This window comes from Sorex araneus, chromosome 3 (genome assembly GCF_027595985.1).
Source record: "Sorex araneus isolate mSorAra2 chromosome 3, mSorAra2.pri, whole genome shotgun sequence".
NCBI lineage: Eukaryota > Metazoa > Chordata > Mammalia > Eulipotyphla > Soricidae > Sorex > Sorex araneus.
The window spans coordinates 174,713,580-174,728,072 of record NC_073304.1 but is presented as its reverse complement, the minus strand read 5'-3'; the positions used below and the strand labels follow the sequence as shown (position 1 = coordinate 174,728,072).

General features: G+C 39.8%; 1 protein-coding gene and 1 pseudogene across 1 annotated transcript; both read right to left on the bottom strand.

The window, feature by feature from the left end:
- Positions 1 to 2,542: 2,542 nt before the first annotated feature.
- Positions 2,543 to 3,011, bottom strand: LOC101543732 (putative olfactory receptor 8G2; annotated as a pseudogene).
- Positions 3,012 to 9,903: 6,892 nt separating this feature from the next.
- LOC101558679 (olfactory receptor 8G1-like) lies at positions 9,904 to 10,842 on the bottom strand. The gene has a single exon (XM_004604772.3). The coding sequence runs from the start codon at positions 10,828 to 10,830 to the stop codon at positions 9,904 to 9,906; it is 927 nt and encodes a 308-aa protein (XP_004604829.2). The 5' UTR covers positions 10,831 to 10,842.
- Between the last annotated feature and the right edge of the window lie 3,651 nt (positions 10,843 to 14,493).

Here is a 14,493-nt window from a genome sequence, read left to right as displayed (position 1 = left end):
CGGGTTGGCAGTTTTCTTCTTGTGGAGTTCAACTAGTGCATATATCCTTGTTCTCAACCCTTTATTGGATGGGTACTGAGTAAATATCCTTTCCCATTCTTTAGATTGTCTTTGTACTTTGGTCACTGTTTCTCTTGAGTGTACCAAAGTTTCTTTAACCAGTCATCTGTTTGGGGCACTCCGGTTGTTTCTATATTTTGGCTGTTGTGAACAGTGCTGCAATGAATATAAGGGTGTAGATGTCATTTCTACTGGGCTTTGTTGCATCCTCTGGATATATTCCCAGAAGTGGTATTGCAGGATCATATGGAAGCTCAATTTCTAGTTTTTGAAGGACTGTCCATATTGTTTTCCCGAAAGGCTGGACCAGTCAACATTCCCACCAACAGTGAAAGGGTGTCCCTTTTTTCCCACATTCACACCAGCATTGGTTGATTTTGTTCTTTTGAATGTGTACCAGTCTCTGTGGTGTGAGATGATATCTCATTGTTGTTTTGATTTGCATGTCCCTGATGACTAGCGATGTGGAACATTTTTTATGTGCCTTTTGGCCATTTGTATTTTATTTTTGAGGAAACTTCTATTCATTTATTCTCCCCATTTTCTGATAGGGTTGTTTTTTTCTTATACAATTCTACTAGTGTCTTGTGTATCCCTGATATTAATCCCTTATCAGATGGGTATTGGGTAAATATTCTCTCCCATTCTGTGGGCTCTTTCTGTACTTTGGTCATTGTTTCTTTTGGAATGCAGAAGTTTCTTAGTTTGAAGTAGTCCCATTAGTTTATGTTTGCAATGTGGAATTAATTTTAAGCTGAAACAGGTAGTAGTTTCATATGATTCAACCTAACTTTAATAATATTTCAATGTAAAGGAACTGGCACAAAAAAGATTAATTTTCCCATACTTACTCAAATAGTAGGTTTTAATTTAGTTGGTTCACTAAATTATTATATTGGTATATTATAAATTTAATATTTCAAAATTTATTCTGTCTAGAAAGTCTCTTGCCCGCACGCCTGGCTGTCTTCCCTGGAGTCCCTTGAAGGGAATGGGCTCCAGCTTCCCTCCCCGCCCCCAGCAGAGCTCCCGGCATCTAAAGACCACCGGAACCTAGCCACAGTCATGCTCAAGGCCCCTCTCCACAGGTTCAGACAAGCCTCATGCATGAAAGTACTGGCAGGGGAACCTAGGTGTGTGTAATCCCATCAATGGCCAACATCCAGAGACTTAAAATCAAGCTCCTAGAAGATATCTTAAAACTTACTTCTCCCTCTGGGACAAACTAATAAGCTACTGAGAGTTTCCTGCCCACATGGGACAGCCTTGCAAGCTTCCCATGGTGTATTCATATGCCAAAGCCAGAAACAAGCTGGATCTCATTCCGCTAACCCTAAAGAGCCTCCAGTGAGGCATCGTTGGGAAGGTCAAGTGGAGAGAGGCTTCTAAAATCTCAGGGATAGGACGAATGGAGAGGTTATTGAGACCGCTCGAGAAATTCAATAATCAACGGGATGTTGTGATTCGTGATTTGTGATTCTGTCATTCATTCAATCACCAACCTATATGTAAATTTAAAATGCAAACTTAATGCATGCATACACAGTAAACAGTTTCTAGCACTTGGTGATATACGTTTCACAAAGCACTCTCTGCTTCCTCATCTCATTCCATATGTTTTATAAAACATTTTTCTCATTTTATACATAAAGTAACTTAACCCAGAAATATTTCTCAAAATGAAGATGTAATTATACAACAACACCAACCATAAGACTTTGAAAACTCCCAGGTTATAAACTTTTCTCGTGCATATTTAGCTCTTATTAAATATTTTTTATTGATTTTGTGGTTTTAATTTGGCAATTTCTGTATTTGTGATGACATAAATAGATAAAAACTGATTTTTTAAATGTATATTAGAGAAAGCATTTTTACAATAATTGTTTTTAATTGTACATCCATTCCTCTGTTTGAAAATTTATTAGAAAACATGTTTATAGTAAAATTAGTTAGTTTTTACCCCTTTATTAAATATATTAATTGTAATAGTTGCATAAAAACTTAGTATAGTAATGAACATTTTAAATTTCCTCCTGTACATCACAATACATAACTATTAATGTAGAGTTTTTCACCTTTCAAATGACCAGGTAACTTGTACAAAAGTTTTCTACTCTTTTTTGCATCCATCCAAACGCTAAATCCCAATATCCCTAAAGTCCGGGAACTTTTGGAATTCTGTGCTAACACTGACAATGTTTCAATACCCACTAGGGCAAAAAAGAACAGTTTGCAAAATTCAGGTGTTTGTTTAGGCCTGGTAACAACTTATTAGCTGGAGTTATTGGTTTCTAAGACTCCATCATGGATGCAAGCTGTAGCCAGAATTTCTTTTATTAACTGGAAAGAGAATCTCTGCTAATAAGAAGATAACTATTGCTGCCACATTCTTGCATGGAGAAGCCAATGAAAACACAGAAGGTTGAGGTCTGACTTAGACAGGAAATAAGAGAGCAGGTAAGACTCTTTCTCTGGATCTCTAAAAGACAGAGGACGCTTTGCAATGGTCCTCACAATGGAGCTCACAGATGATGGCTGCAGGTACATGAAGGCAGCAGAGCCATAGGAGATCATGACCGCCATCAGGTGGGAGCTGCAGGTGCTGAAGGCTTTGGACTTGCCCTCTGTGGAGTAAATGCGGAGGATGCGTCAATTATGAAGACACAGGAAGCAAGGATTGTCAATGCAGGTGTCAGGATGTTAAATGCACTCAGTAAGAGAACCAACAATTCATTGATGTGGATGCTGGAACAGGATAGCTCTAAGAGTGGGAAGAGATCACAGAAATAATGGTTGACCACATTGGCCTTACAAAAAGACAGTCTTAACATAAAGCCTGTATGGATTGAAGAACCAGCGATGCCCAAAATATAAACTGCCATGGTGAGCAGGAAGCAAATGTGAGGGAACATGATGGTATTATAGAGCAAGGAGCTACAGATGGCCATGGCAGCAAACATGTGGCACTCTGCAATACCAAAACAAGGAAGCAGTAGAGCTGAGTAAAAAAGAAATGAGTTTCTGGTCATGAAGGGGGTTGAGATTGTGTATTTGTCTGTCTCTTTTGCTCTTGTTTCATAAACTCTACTGTGAATAGCTGCTTTTAGAGAACACATCCTATAAATGGTCTTATTATTTGCAGTGATAGAATTATTCACATTTTAAACTTTGACATCAAGAAGTCCATTCATTTTTTATCATAAGTAGATAATATTTAGAAACAAGTAGGTAATTATCAGTTGAGAATTTATATCTGTAGTGAATTGGGTGTTATGGTTATGGGGTAAGAATTCAGAGTAAATGTAGTACTTCTTGCCTTAGGTCCACACTAATAACATTTCTTGCTAAATTGCACATTTGATGAAAAGTTTTATTAGGAGGTGTCAGTGTTCCTATTTCTTCCTCTTTGATCCATATCTCCAATTATTGTACCCAAAGTGGAACAGTTGAATGCAGTCTTAACTGCAGGTTGATGAAAGGTAAATTAGACACACATCAGGAAACTCTAGTTAACATGATTAACTACATTAGGGTTGGGGTTTTTAGGTTTTGGGGACACACTCGGCTGTTTTCAGCACTCACTCCTGGTTGTGCACTTAGAAATCACTCCTGGCTCTGATTGGGGGGACTGTATTTAGTGCTGGGAATTGAACATGGGTTGGCTGCATGCAAAGCCAGCACCCTACCCATGATACTATCTCTCAGCCCTCAAATCCATTTTCATTAAGAATGTGGTAATTTTTCACACTTGTATCACTTGTCATCCATTTATCTTTGATTTGCTCGAGCGGGCGTCAGTAACAGCTCCATTTATCCCTGTCACGTGCTAGTGTAGCCCAATTATATCTGCTTGCTCCAGGAAGAGGAAGAGCCTCAAAACATTCATTCAGGGTTTTGATGAGGAACTCTGACCATCTCATTGATGGGCGGCCACGCAGTCTTTTGATGTCCTGTGGAATCCAGTCAGTAAAAGCTCTAGTCTAGCAGTCGTCTCTGAATCACATTATGTGTCTGGCCCATCTGATTTTTCATGCCTTGGCAAATGAGACAGCATCCCTGATTCTTGACCGTCAACGGAGGTCAGAACTCCGGATTCCTACTAACCCATTTTGGCACCCAGAGACTTATAGAAATGCATCTAGACTGTAAACTGAGCTAAAACAACAGAAATCCAAAACCGCGAGGCTGCTGTTGCGGCTCCGCAAGCTCCTATAATCTTCATTCTCAGCCATGGAAAACAAATTATCAAATAATGCCTTTTCAGAAGGTTTGATTGTTGGGGAAGAATTCCGAATAATAATAGTCAGTTCTCTGTTGAAATATTGAATGTATCCAAAGTATAGAGAGAATAAAGTGAAGATCATTGGCCACTCAGTTGCGGGGAGTGGGTGGGAGGGGGGTATATTGGGGTTCTTGGTGGGGGAACAGGGGCAATGGTGAAGGGATGGGGGTTTGATCATTATATGACTGAGACTTAAATCTTAAATTTTGTAACTTTTGTCACAGTGATTCAATAAAATAAAATTAAAAAAATAAACAAACAAACTTGGGATTCCTTCTCTCACTAGCAATACTCCTAGCATAGCTCTTTCGATTCCTCTTTGGGATACCCAAAAAGCGTTCTCATCCTGTTTGTTTAGGGCCCAGGTTTCTGAGGCGCATGTTGGTACAGGAAGAATGGTGGAATCAAAAAGATGTGCCCAGAGTCGGAGATTCTTTGTCTACTTAACCACTTCTTCAACACTCTTGAAGGCCTTCCACGCTGCTCTCTTCCTCATGTACTATTCTTGCGCCAAGTCATTCCTCATCTTGAGTTCTCGACGCAGGAACACATAACTGCTGCATTCGAGATGCTCGATCTATTGAGAGCAAATGGAGCGTCAGGAACTAGTTCATTTTTCATGAGCATCGTCTTGTTGAGATTCAGGTGTAGTCAGACCTTTCCACACTTGTGATCGAGTGATTTTTAATACAGACATTTTCCACAACATGCATTAATAGTAAATAATGCCAGAAGAAACTTCATTGCTATAGAATAAATCCAAAATGGGCCTAAGAATTGCAGGATGTAGAATGATCCATCATATGTGAAACTTAAAGATAAACAGCAAACATATCAACAGAAGGCCAGAGGCAACACACCAGGGAAATTGATTCACACAATGGAGTTGGGGAATGGCAGGGGTGGGGGCAGAAGGGAAAGAGAAATGATGGGCATTGTGGTCAGGAATGGGCATACTGCTGATGGGTATGGTGTTGGAATTAAATGCATGAGAAACCATCATAAGAACATTGTAAGTCATAGAATCTCAATTACTTTTTTATCATAAAATGGACTATAAGGAAAAACAAACACTTGATGTAGGATATACAAGCCACTGGTTGAACTCCACAAGACTAAAGCTGCTGACTCTATCAAAAAAAAGGGGTGATGAAATGAACAGAAACTTTCCCAAAGAAGAAATCCGAATGGCTGAGAGGCACATGAGAAAATGCTCTACATCACTAATCAACAGGGATATGCAGATCTAAACAACAATGAGATATCATCTCACACCACAGAGACTGGCCCACATCCAAAAAAACAAAAGCAACTATGTTGGTGTGGATATGGGGAGAAAGGGACTCTCCTTCACTGCTGGTGGGAATGTCAACTGGTTCAGCCTTTAGGAAAACAGTATTGTTGATTCTCAAAAAATTAGAAATTGAGCTTCCATTTGACCCAGCAATACCACTCCTGGGAATATATCACAGAGAGGCAAAAAGGTATAGTAGAAATGACATCTGCATTTCTATGTTCATTGCAGCATTGTTTACAGTAGCCCAAATCTGAAAAAAAATAAAAAACAGAGTGCCCAAAAACAGATTACTGGTTAAAGAGACTTTGGTACATCTACACAATGCAATACTATGCAGCTGTTAGAAAAGTCGAAGTCATGAAATTTGCATATAAGTGGATCAACATGGAAAGTATCATGTTGAGTAAAACGAGTCAGAAAGAAAGAGACAGACGTAGAAAGGTTGCACTCATATGTGGTATATAAAGTAGGAGAATGCTACACTAACACCCAAGAGTAGTAGAGATAAGAACCAGGAAGTCTGCCCTACATTTTGGAAACTGGCCTCACATGCTGGATGAAAAGGCAGCTGAGATAGCAAAGGGAACACCTAATAGAGAATGTTAGGAGGACCCACTCAGGTTGAAAATTGCCTAGCAGAAGTAGACTACAGACTGAGCATGAGGGCCACTCATACCTCTATTGCAAACTACAGCACCCATGGGAGAGAGAATAAAAGGGAATGGCCTGCCACAGAGGTAGTGTGGGGTGGTGGGGGTTGCAGTGGGGGTGGTGGGAGGGATACTTGAAACATTGGTGGAGGAGAATGGGCACTGGTGGATGGTTGTAAACCAAATGCAAACATAAATGTTCATAAGTTTGTAACTGTACCTCACAGGGATTCACTATTAAAAATTTAATTGATAAATAAATAAAAGTTAAAACCTCTTGCTGCATTAAAATATCTTTCTTACTCCATTTGTCACTTTCTACTCTGAAACACATATTGTACCTTGAACCCCTTTAATCCTTTCTATTTGTCCTTTTTAAAAAAAGTAATATTCTTGATGCAAGGCATTTCTGGATTTCTTTTATTCTAGAGGTAGCGTAGCAAATGTATTTGTTTCTTAGCCTAAGATTTCCCTAAGACAGTGTGATAAGTTAATTAAGGGTAGCCTCTCAACTTCAAATGTACTTAAAAGAATAATTACTAAGTCCATCTGCCTTCACTTAACAAAAGTAGAAGCTAAAAAACAAACAAACCAAACACTTGATGTGACTAGAAATGCCTAGCTAATATGGAGCTGTGTTTGCCATTGGAATTTCACAATTTGACAAACTGTGAAATTTGGAAACACCCAAATTTTCATCAAGTAAACAGTTCCAAGTGGTAAGGAGCATGAATGAAGTCAAAACCGAGAAATGCACCCAGCGTTATTGGCATATAGAAGCCCAGAATGGCTACAGCAGTTTAGATGATGCTAATAGTTATTGCATAATTAATGTACTTTATTTTTGCATCAGATGGTTTAAGACCAATTTCACATTACTGTTTAGACACAAGTCTAAACTCAAATGCTTAAATTCAATTTAATATTTAAATGCTTAAACTCAAATGCAAAATTAAAATCACTCTTGAGAGAAGGATATAATCAAAGATATTTGCACATATTTCAGAGGGACAGCCACTGTGTGCTATTCCTTCCTGCCAGACTTCGTTTTCTTCCTGAATGATTAATGACAAGTGTCTCGCTTTGATCCATGTCTAGAGAGTCAGTTTGTTGCATAGCCCCCATCACATCAAATGTTACCCGGTGACTAAATCCTTACCAAAGGGACTTAGGGGTAGGCAAGATCTGTCATTTTCAGGTGTTTCCTTCCAGTGAGGGAACACTACCTTTTTCTTTCCATGTTTCCTGATGACTGGTTTATGGAAGGTACTAAGGCTCTGGGGACAGAACCTTCTCCTGAAACCAAATGTTGGAAGCTACATTTTGTTGCCAGTAGAGCAATAATTTCAAGGGCACTTACGTCCCTGTTGAGTCAGTATCTTCACCCTGAATCATTGACCGTCTTCTGGTTTAAAGCACTGTGTACGGGAGAGAGAGACAGAGAGAGAAGCAAGTCCAACCTACTTATTATAATCAGCACAAAGATAACATAATGATTCTAAAGTTCATCTGGTGACATAAGATGATCCTTGAAAATGCTAGTTATTCACAATCTGTTTAGTTTTACAATGTATTAGCATGCTTAGATTGACAGAAGAGAGGCAAACTCTGAGCATATTGTCTGAGTTTCTCCATGTACACAGTGTTAGACTATTACTCTTACTTTGTGCTATTGTCTTTGATGACTCAGACTGCTAACATTCCTCCTATCCTATAGGTGCTAGGGAATCCTATGTGTTTCTGATTTGTTTTTCTCATTTGGAGCCTTCAGAGTCCTTTATCTTTATCTCCCTTTGCTTAGTAGAGTTCCAGCTCTATTTTGAAGTATATCTAACACTATTATAATAATTTCATAGCTAGTCTTCTCAAATTCTCAATGATGACAGGTGGTGCAGATGTTTTGTTTTGAATTTGTATGATTTTTGGTCTTTTGGGCACATTAGCCGAGCTCAGGCTTTCTCCTGGCCCTGTGCCAGGAATCACTCCTGGTGGTGCTCAGGGGGTTATAAAAGATGCTGCTGATCAAACCTGGGTGAACCAGTGCAATGCGAGCACCCTACCCACTGTTCCATCACTCTGGCCCCCATAGAGATGGGTTTATTTTAATTCTTTTTAACAGTTGCTGTATGCAAAGGAGTGCTTTCATTACCAAACATTCTCTAATAGTTATTTTATCGCTCAGCTATCAATACGGGGGAAATATAGTAGCTGTTCTTTCAATGCCAGAAAGAGGAATGAAAGTTACATATAAACCTAGCAAAACACTGAGGTAATAACAGTGAATAATAACAGCGGATATTGATATAAGGTCATGTGCATGTAAGGCACCTGAATATGTGCATACACAAGAGCACTAGAGATATATCCATCCACAACAGTAATGTTTCCATGGAAGATCAGACCCAATGCTATCTAGAAAGTCAAGAAGGATATTTCCTCTCACTATCACGAAGCGGAACAGACTCCCCTCCCTCACCACAATGGAGCGAGATGAAGGCTGCCACTGAGCTATCCTATATTGTGGTTTTATTTGGTTTTTTATAATTTTGGATGCAACACTGACAGTGTACAGATGTACTCCTGACTCTGTGCTCAGGGATGGCTCGTGGCAGGGATCAGGTAGCCATATACAGTACCTGAATCAAACCATGGTTGACAGTATGTAGGGTAAGTGCCTTAACTCCTATACTGTCTCCCCTGTCCTTGACGTGTCACATGTGAGAACATAAGCACCATCAGTTTACCCACGCACTGCTAAGTGTAGTATGCACAACAACAAAAATATATATTCAGATGCACATAATGCATCTGGTGCTATTTATTGGATCGGGCTTTTCACCAGTCATATACCCTCTTTGATGTAAAATAATATAATAATAACAATTTATTCGTATATATTAATATACTAAAGCCAGTAACAGGCTGGATCTCATTCCCCTGACTGTGAAAGAGCCTCCAGTGTGATATCCTTGGGAGGCCAAGTCGAGAGAGACTTCTAAGATGTCAGGGAATGGATGAATGGAGAGGTTATTGAGCCTGCTTGAGAAATTGACGTTTAACGGGATTTTGTGATCATGATTATGATGAATTTATTGTCATTCATATGCCTCAACATTCTCTAAATCAATCTGTGCACATAGTATTAGTGATTTATAAAACTATGTAGATTTATAACAGCTTAAAATGATTGATTTTAGAGATTGTACTTTTATAAGTATTGTCCTCCTCACTTATCTGAAAAAAAGGCCAGACATGTAAGAATTGGGAATATAAAAAGATACTAACCAGATGGAATTATCTCATGAATCAAGACAACAAGTCTTATCCAATAAACGACATGCATAGTAGGTATGCTCCATCTGATGAAGGCTTTGGAGGATTAAAAAATATTTAGAGAAAATAATGGGGTGGGGCCACTAAGGGCAGATGGACTCTGGCTTCTCAGAACCCAGCTGCTCTCGCCTCTCGCTTTGTCTACACTGTGATACTCAATCTGCTTTTGCACTTTTCTCCAAGTAACTGGAAGTAGCAACAATCTCATTCATTGTGACCATTCAGTATCTTTACCAAAACTACTGAGAAAATTATAAATATATTTATTTTGACTGGTTTCACCTCTTTTTAAGGATCTTATTCAGGGCAACTTTGACATCTTTATTCCTGACACTGTAGATCAGAGGGTTCAGCATGGGCACGACTATGGTGTAAAACACAGAGGATACTTTCCCTTGGTCCATGGAGCTCACGGATGATGGCTGCATGTACATGAAGGCAGCAGAACCAAAGAAGACAGACACGGCTGAGATGTGGGAGCTGCAGGTGCTGAAGGCTTTGGACCTGCCCTCTGTGGAGCGAATGCGGAGGATGCTGGCAATTATGAAGATGTAGGAGCCAAGAATGGTCAGGGAAGGAACCAAAACATTGACAGTACCAAAGCACAAAACCATCACCTCGTTGATATAAGTGCTGGAGCAGGAGAGTTCCAGTAGTGGGTAAAGGTCACAGTAGTAATGGTTGATTCTATCAACTTTGCAAAAGTGTAGCCTTAGCATACAGCCTGTAAGAACTGTAGATTCAATGACACCCACGCTGTACACCCCGAATACCAGACAGGAACAGACCTGATAGGACATGGTGATATTGTAAAGCAACGGGTTACATACAGCAACATAGCGGTCATATGCCATGGCAGCTAACATGTAACACTCTGAAATACCAAAAATAAGAAAGAAGTAGAGCTGAGTCATGCATTCCGGGTAGGAGATCATGTTCTTGTCAGCCACAAAATTCACCAGCATTTTGGGGGTGATGATAGTGGATTGACAGAGGTCAATGAAGGACAAGCCGCAGAGGAAATAGTACATAGGGATGTGGAGGTTGGAGCTGAGACCTATGAGTGTGATCATGCCCAGGTTTCCCACCACGGTGACCACGTAGATTCCGAGGAAGAGGAGGAAGAGTGGTAGTTGGAGCTCAGGACGTACCGCCAGTCCTGCGAGGATGAACTCAGTCACTGTGGAGTCATTTCCTGTTGACATTTTCCTCTGAAATTTTATTATGAAGATAGGACGAAAGCTGGTAAGACAGTGTTAATTGTTCCATTCTGCACTCAATTGTGTAACAGACCTCAAGTGCTTCCAAGCAAGTTACTCCCAGTGAAGACCCTGAGATCTCAGTAGTATAGGATGTGTAATAAATATCAGATCAAACTATCTTTTTTTGTTCTGTAACAAAGGATGAATCTTAGTATTTCTCATTTTCTGAACAGATCTTTTCTATCACTGATTCAGAATTAAAAGAACGTCCCAAGGCTTAGAAGGCAAATTGAAAAATTCATGTTTGATAATTAAGAACCCATTTCCAAAATGGCTTCCTGTACTGGCGAGATACTCCAGTAGGTAAGGTGCTTGCCTTGCAGAGGGTCAAAGTGGGCTCAATCCTCAGCATATGCGAAGTGCCAGGAACCCAAACCCACCAGGAGAGATTCCTCAGTGAAGAGACAGGAGTAAGCCCTGAGCTGACCCGAATGTGACCCAAAGTAAAAAACTTAGATAAAAATGGCTTCCTGTTGGGAACCCAAGCTTAATGAGACATAAAGGGCAGTTTGTGGGAGCTCTCAGTCCAGAGCAAGAGCTGGAGGTGAACACTGGCCCAGACAGAGGTCCTGGATCTGCTCTATCTCTGTCTCTCTGCCTTAGAAGAACTTCCTCTTATGAAAGTCCTTTAAAAGTCCTTCCTTGTCATGTAAGCCTTTTACACAGATGTGATTTATGATTATCAAAAATTAAGTCCCATAACTGTGACAAAGTCAAAGATAGTCCGGTATTCAAAAAGGATGTTGTTTCTCTCCTTTGCGTGATGCCTAACCAGTGAGCGCTGCACTTACTGTCCAGGAGACAGTGAGCCTCTGATCCTATGTATCTTTCACTTATTTTCTCTCTTTTCTTTCTTTCTATTTTGTACCTGAGAACTGGTGCTTATTTTATTTATTTATTTACTAGAGTCACTCTGAGATACACAGTTCCAAAGCTGTTTTTAGTCAGGTTTCAGTCACACAGCATGCCAACACCTGTCCCTCCACCACTGTATACTTCCCACCGTTCGTCAATGTCCCTATTTTCCTTCCCTCACCTTCCCCTCAGCCCGTCTGTATGACAGGCAGTTTCCTTCTCTCTCTGTCTCTCTTTCTCGTCTGTCTGTCTGTCTGTCTGTCTGTCTGTGTCTGTCTGTCTGTCTGTCTGTCTGTCTGTCTGTGTCTGTCTGTCTGTCTGTTTCTCAGTGTGTGTGTCTCTCTCTCCCAAAACCCCCTCTGGCACATTATGGTTTACAATACAGGTACTGAGAGCAGAACAAATTATCTTTGTTCTGTTACCTGCTTTAGGCACACAGTTCCTATCTAGAGCGATAATTTCCAACCCTCTTTATCATAGTGCTCTCTCCTGCATTCCAACTGCCTTCTCCCCCAGCATTTGAGGCAGACTTGCAACCATGGACCAATCCTTCCAGGCCCTTGTCCTTGAGTATTGGTCTCACATTATGTTTATCATGGTAAGTGAAATGATATAGACGTACAATGATTAGACTCACTTGTGGCATCTATCTCTTTTCTTAATCCTCACAGGCATCCTTGCTTTAGACCTGTTCACTGGGGTCTGATCCCTGGCATTTCCTGTTTTGTTTAATTTTTTTATAATTCAAAGTCTTTATTTTCTATTTTAATTCTATTATATTTATTTATTTAACTTTTTTTATTGAGTCACTTTGAGATAGACCATTACAAAGCTGTTCATGATTGGATTTCAGTCATGCAGTATATCAACACCCATCCCTCCACCAGTGTACATTTCCCAGCACCAGTCTCTCAGGTTCCCTCCCATCCATTAAAAATAGGTAAAGGATATACTTGATAACCTTTCAGTATCAATATTACAAACCATTTCCTTAGTTTTACTAGATGACTAGAATAAAAGAATACTATCTGCCTAAGTTTTCTTTACTATAGTAAATTTTCCACTATATTGATTATGACTGTGAATATGATATGTATGCTCAATAAAAAACAAACAAGCTTAGAAATAATTTTCGAATTTATACTTGAAGTTTACATAGTAAAAAATATCCCACCCTTGCATATGATAGCAGCACAGAAAGATAATTTTCAACTTCAATCTGGAGTATTATTAAAGAGATGAGTTGGTAAGCATTAGTCCTAGAACAAAATTTGCTGTGGGCATTTAGAGGAAGGGAGATGATAAGGATTAGTATAGAGAATATTACAATCGGAACATTGTGGGGAGGCAGACTAGATGGCATGCTACAGACTATGCTTCCCTGGGTCCTTCTGGAGTATGGTGCATGAGGAACAGACCCTGAGCAGCTCCACAGAGGCTTCCAAGAGAGCCCGTGTCCACAAGGGTCAGTAGACACAGCCAGCTTTACGGATCATTCATAACCAAGATCAGTGGCCTCTTATGCTTTAGGCTTAAAAATCTTAGTGAAAATACTTTACTCCATTTCTACAGACAGGTCGCATGAATTAGAATTAGGTTTATCATATGTTAGTTTCAAGATGGTTTTGTGGTGAGAGACTGTCTTTCAACCTCAACAATCTCTGAGTGTGTCTTAAAGGATGAAGGTTAAATGATTAGAGAAGACTCTCCTGTGTTCCAATGTGTTGCAGCAAAAGATGGGCTGTTAATTTTGTCAAATACTAGGGATGCTGTGGGGAAATCAGACTCTCTTGCTATCCTGCTATTCAAAAGCTCTAGAACAGATGGAGTTCAAATACTTACCCTCTCTCTTCTAAGAAACCTCGCCTGCAGTAAACACTGAATTTACATCAAGTGCCTTCTACAGGATGACTCTGGCGCACGATGCATAATCTCCTGGACCTTTTACTAGGGGATCCAATGTCAGAGTCAGTTCTTGTCTATTGAAAAAGATTTTACATGGCAAGAGCCCTGATTCCCCATGAAGCTTTCTTACCGTGCTACCTGAGGAGCTTGCCAAAGTCAGCTTTTTTATTAAGGTCTCAAGGTAAAATAAGTTTCATCAGATACAACACACTTCCTCCAGACTTCCTCTCACTGGGGATGAACTATTGAGGTATAGGAGTAATTAAAATTTACTGTTTTCCTCCTTTCTCTTACTCTCATGAGGCTTTCTGTTTGTACTCTTCTCTCTGACAATTGGGACATCAGAGACAGAACTGTATAGCCAATTGTATAGCCCATTACATATGGGTTGAAATGGTAGCCAGGCAAATATTGTTCTTGAAGGACCTGTGACAGGACCTTTCTATCTGGATAAGGATTCTGCCACGTTGGAAATCATGGTTATAACATTTTCTATTTAAGTTTTAGAAAACAATGCTAATTTATCATTCATAAACCTCCTTCTCACAACTGCTTAATATGGAATTAATTTACGCTGAGTCAGGTAGTAATTTCATAGGATTCAACCTAACCTTAATAATATTTAAATGTAAAGGAAATGACACACAAAAGATTAGTTTTTTCATGCTTAGTCAAATAGTATGTTGTAATTGAGTTGGTTCCTGGCAAGCTACCGAGAGTATCCAGCCCACGGGCAGAGCCTGGAAAGCTCCCCGTGGCGTATTCAATAAGCAAAAATCTGTAACAAGTCTCACAATGGAGATGTTATTGATGCCCTCTCGAGGAAATTATGAACAACGGGATGAC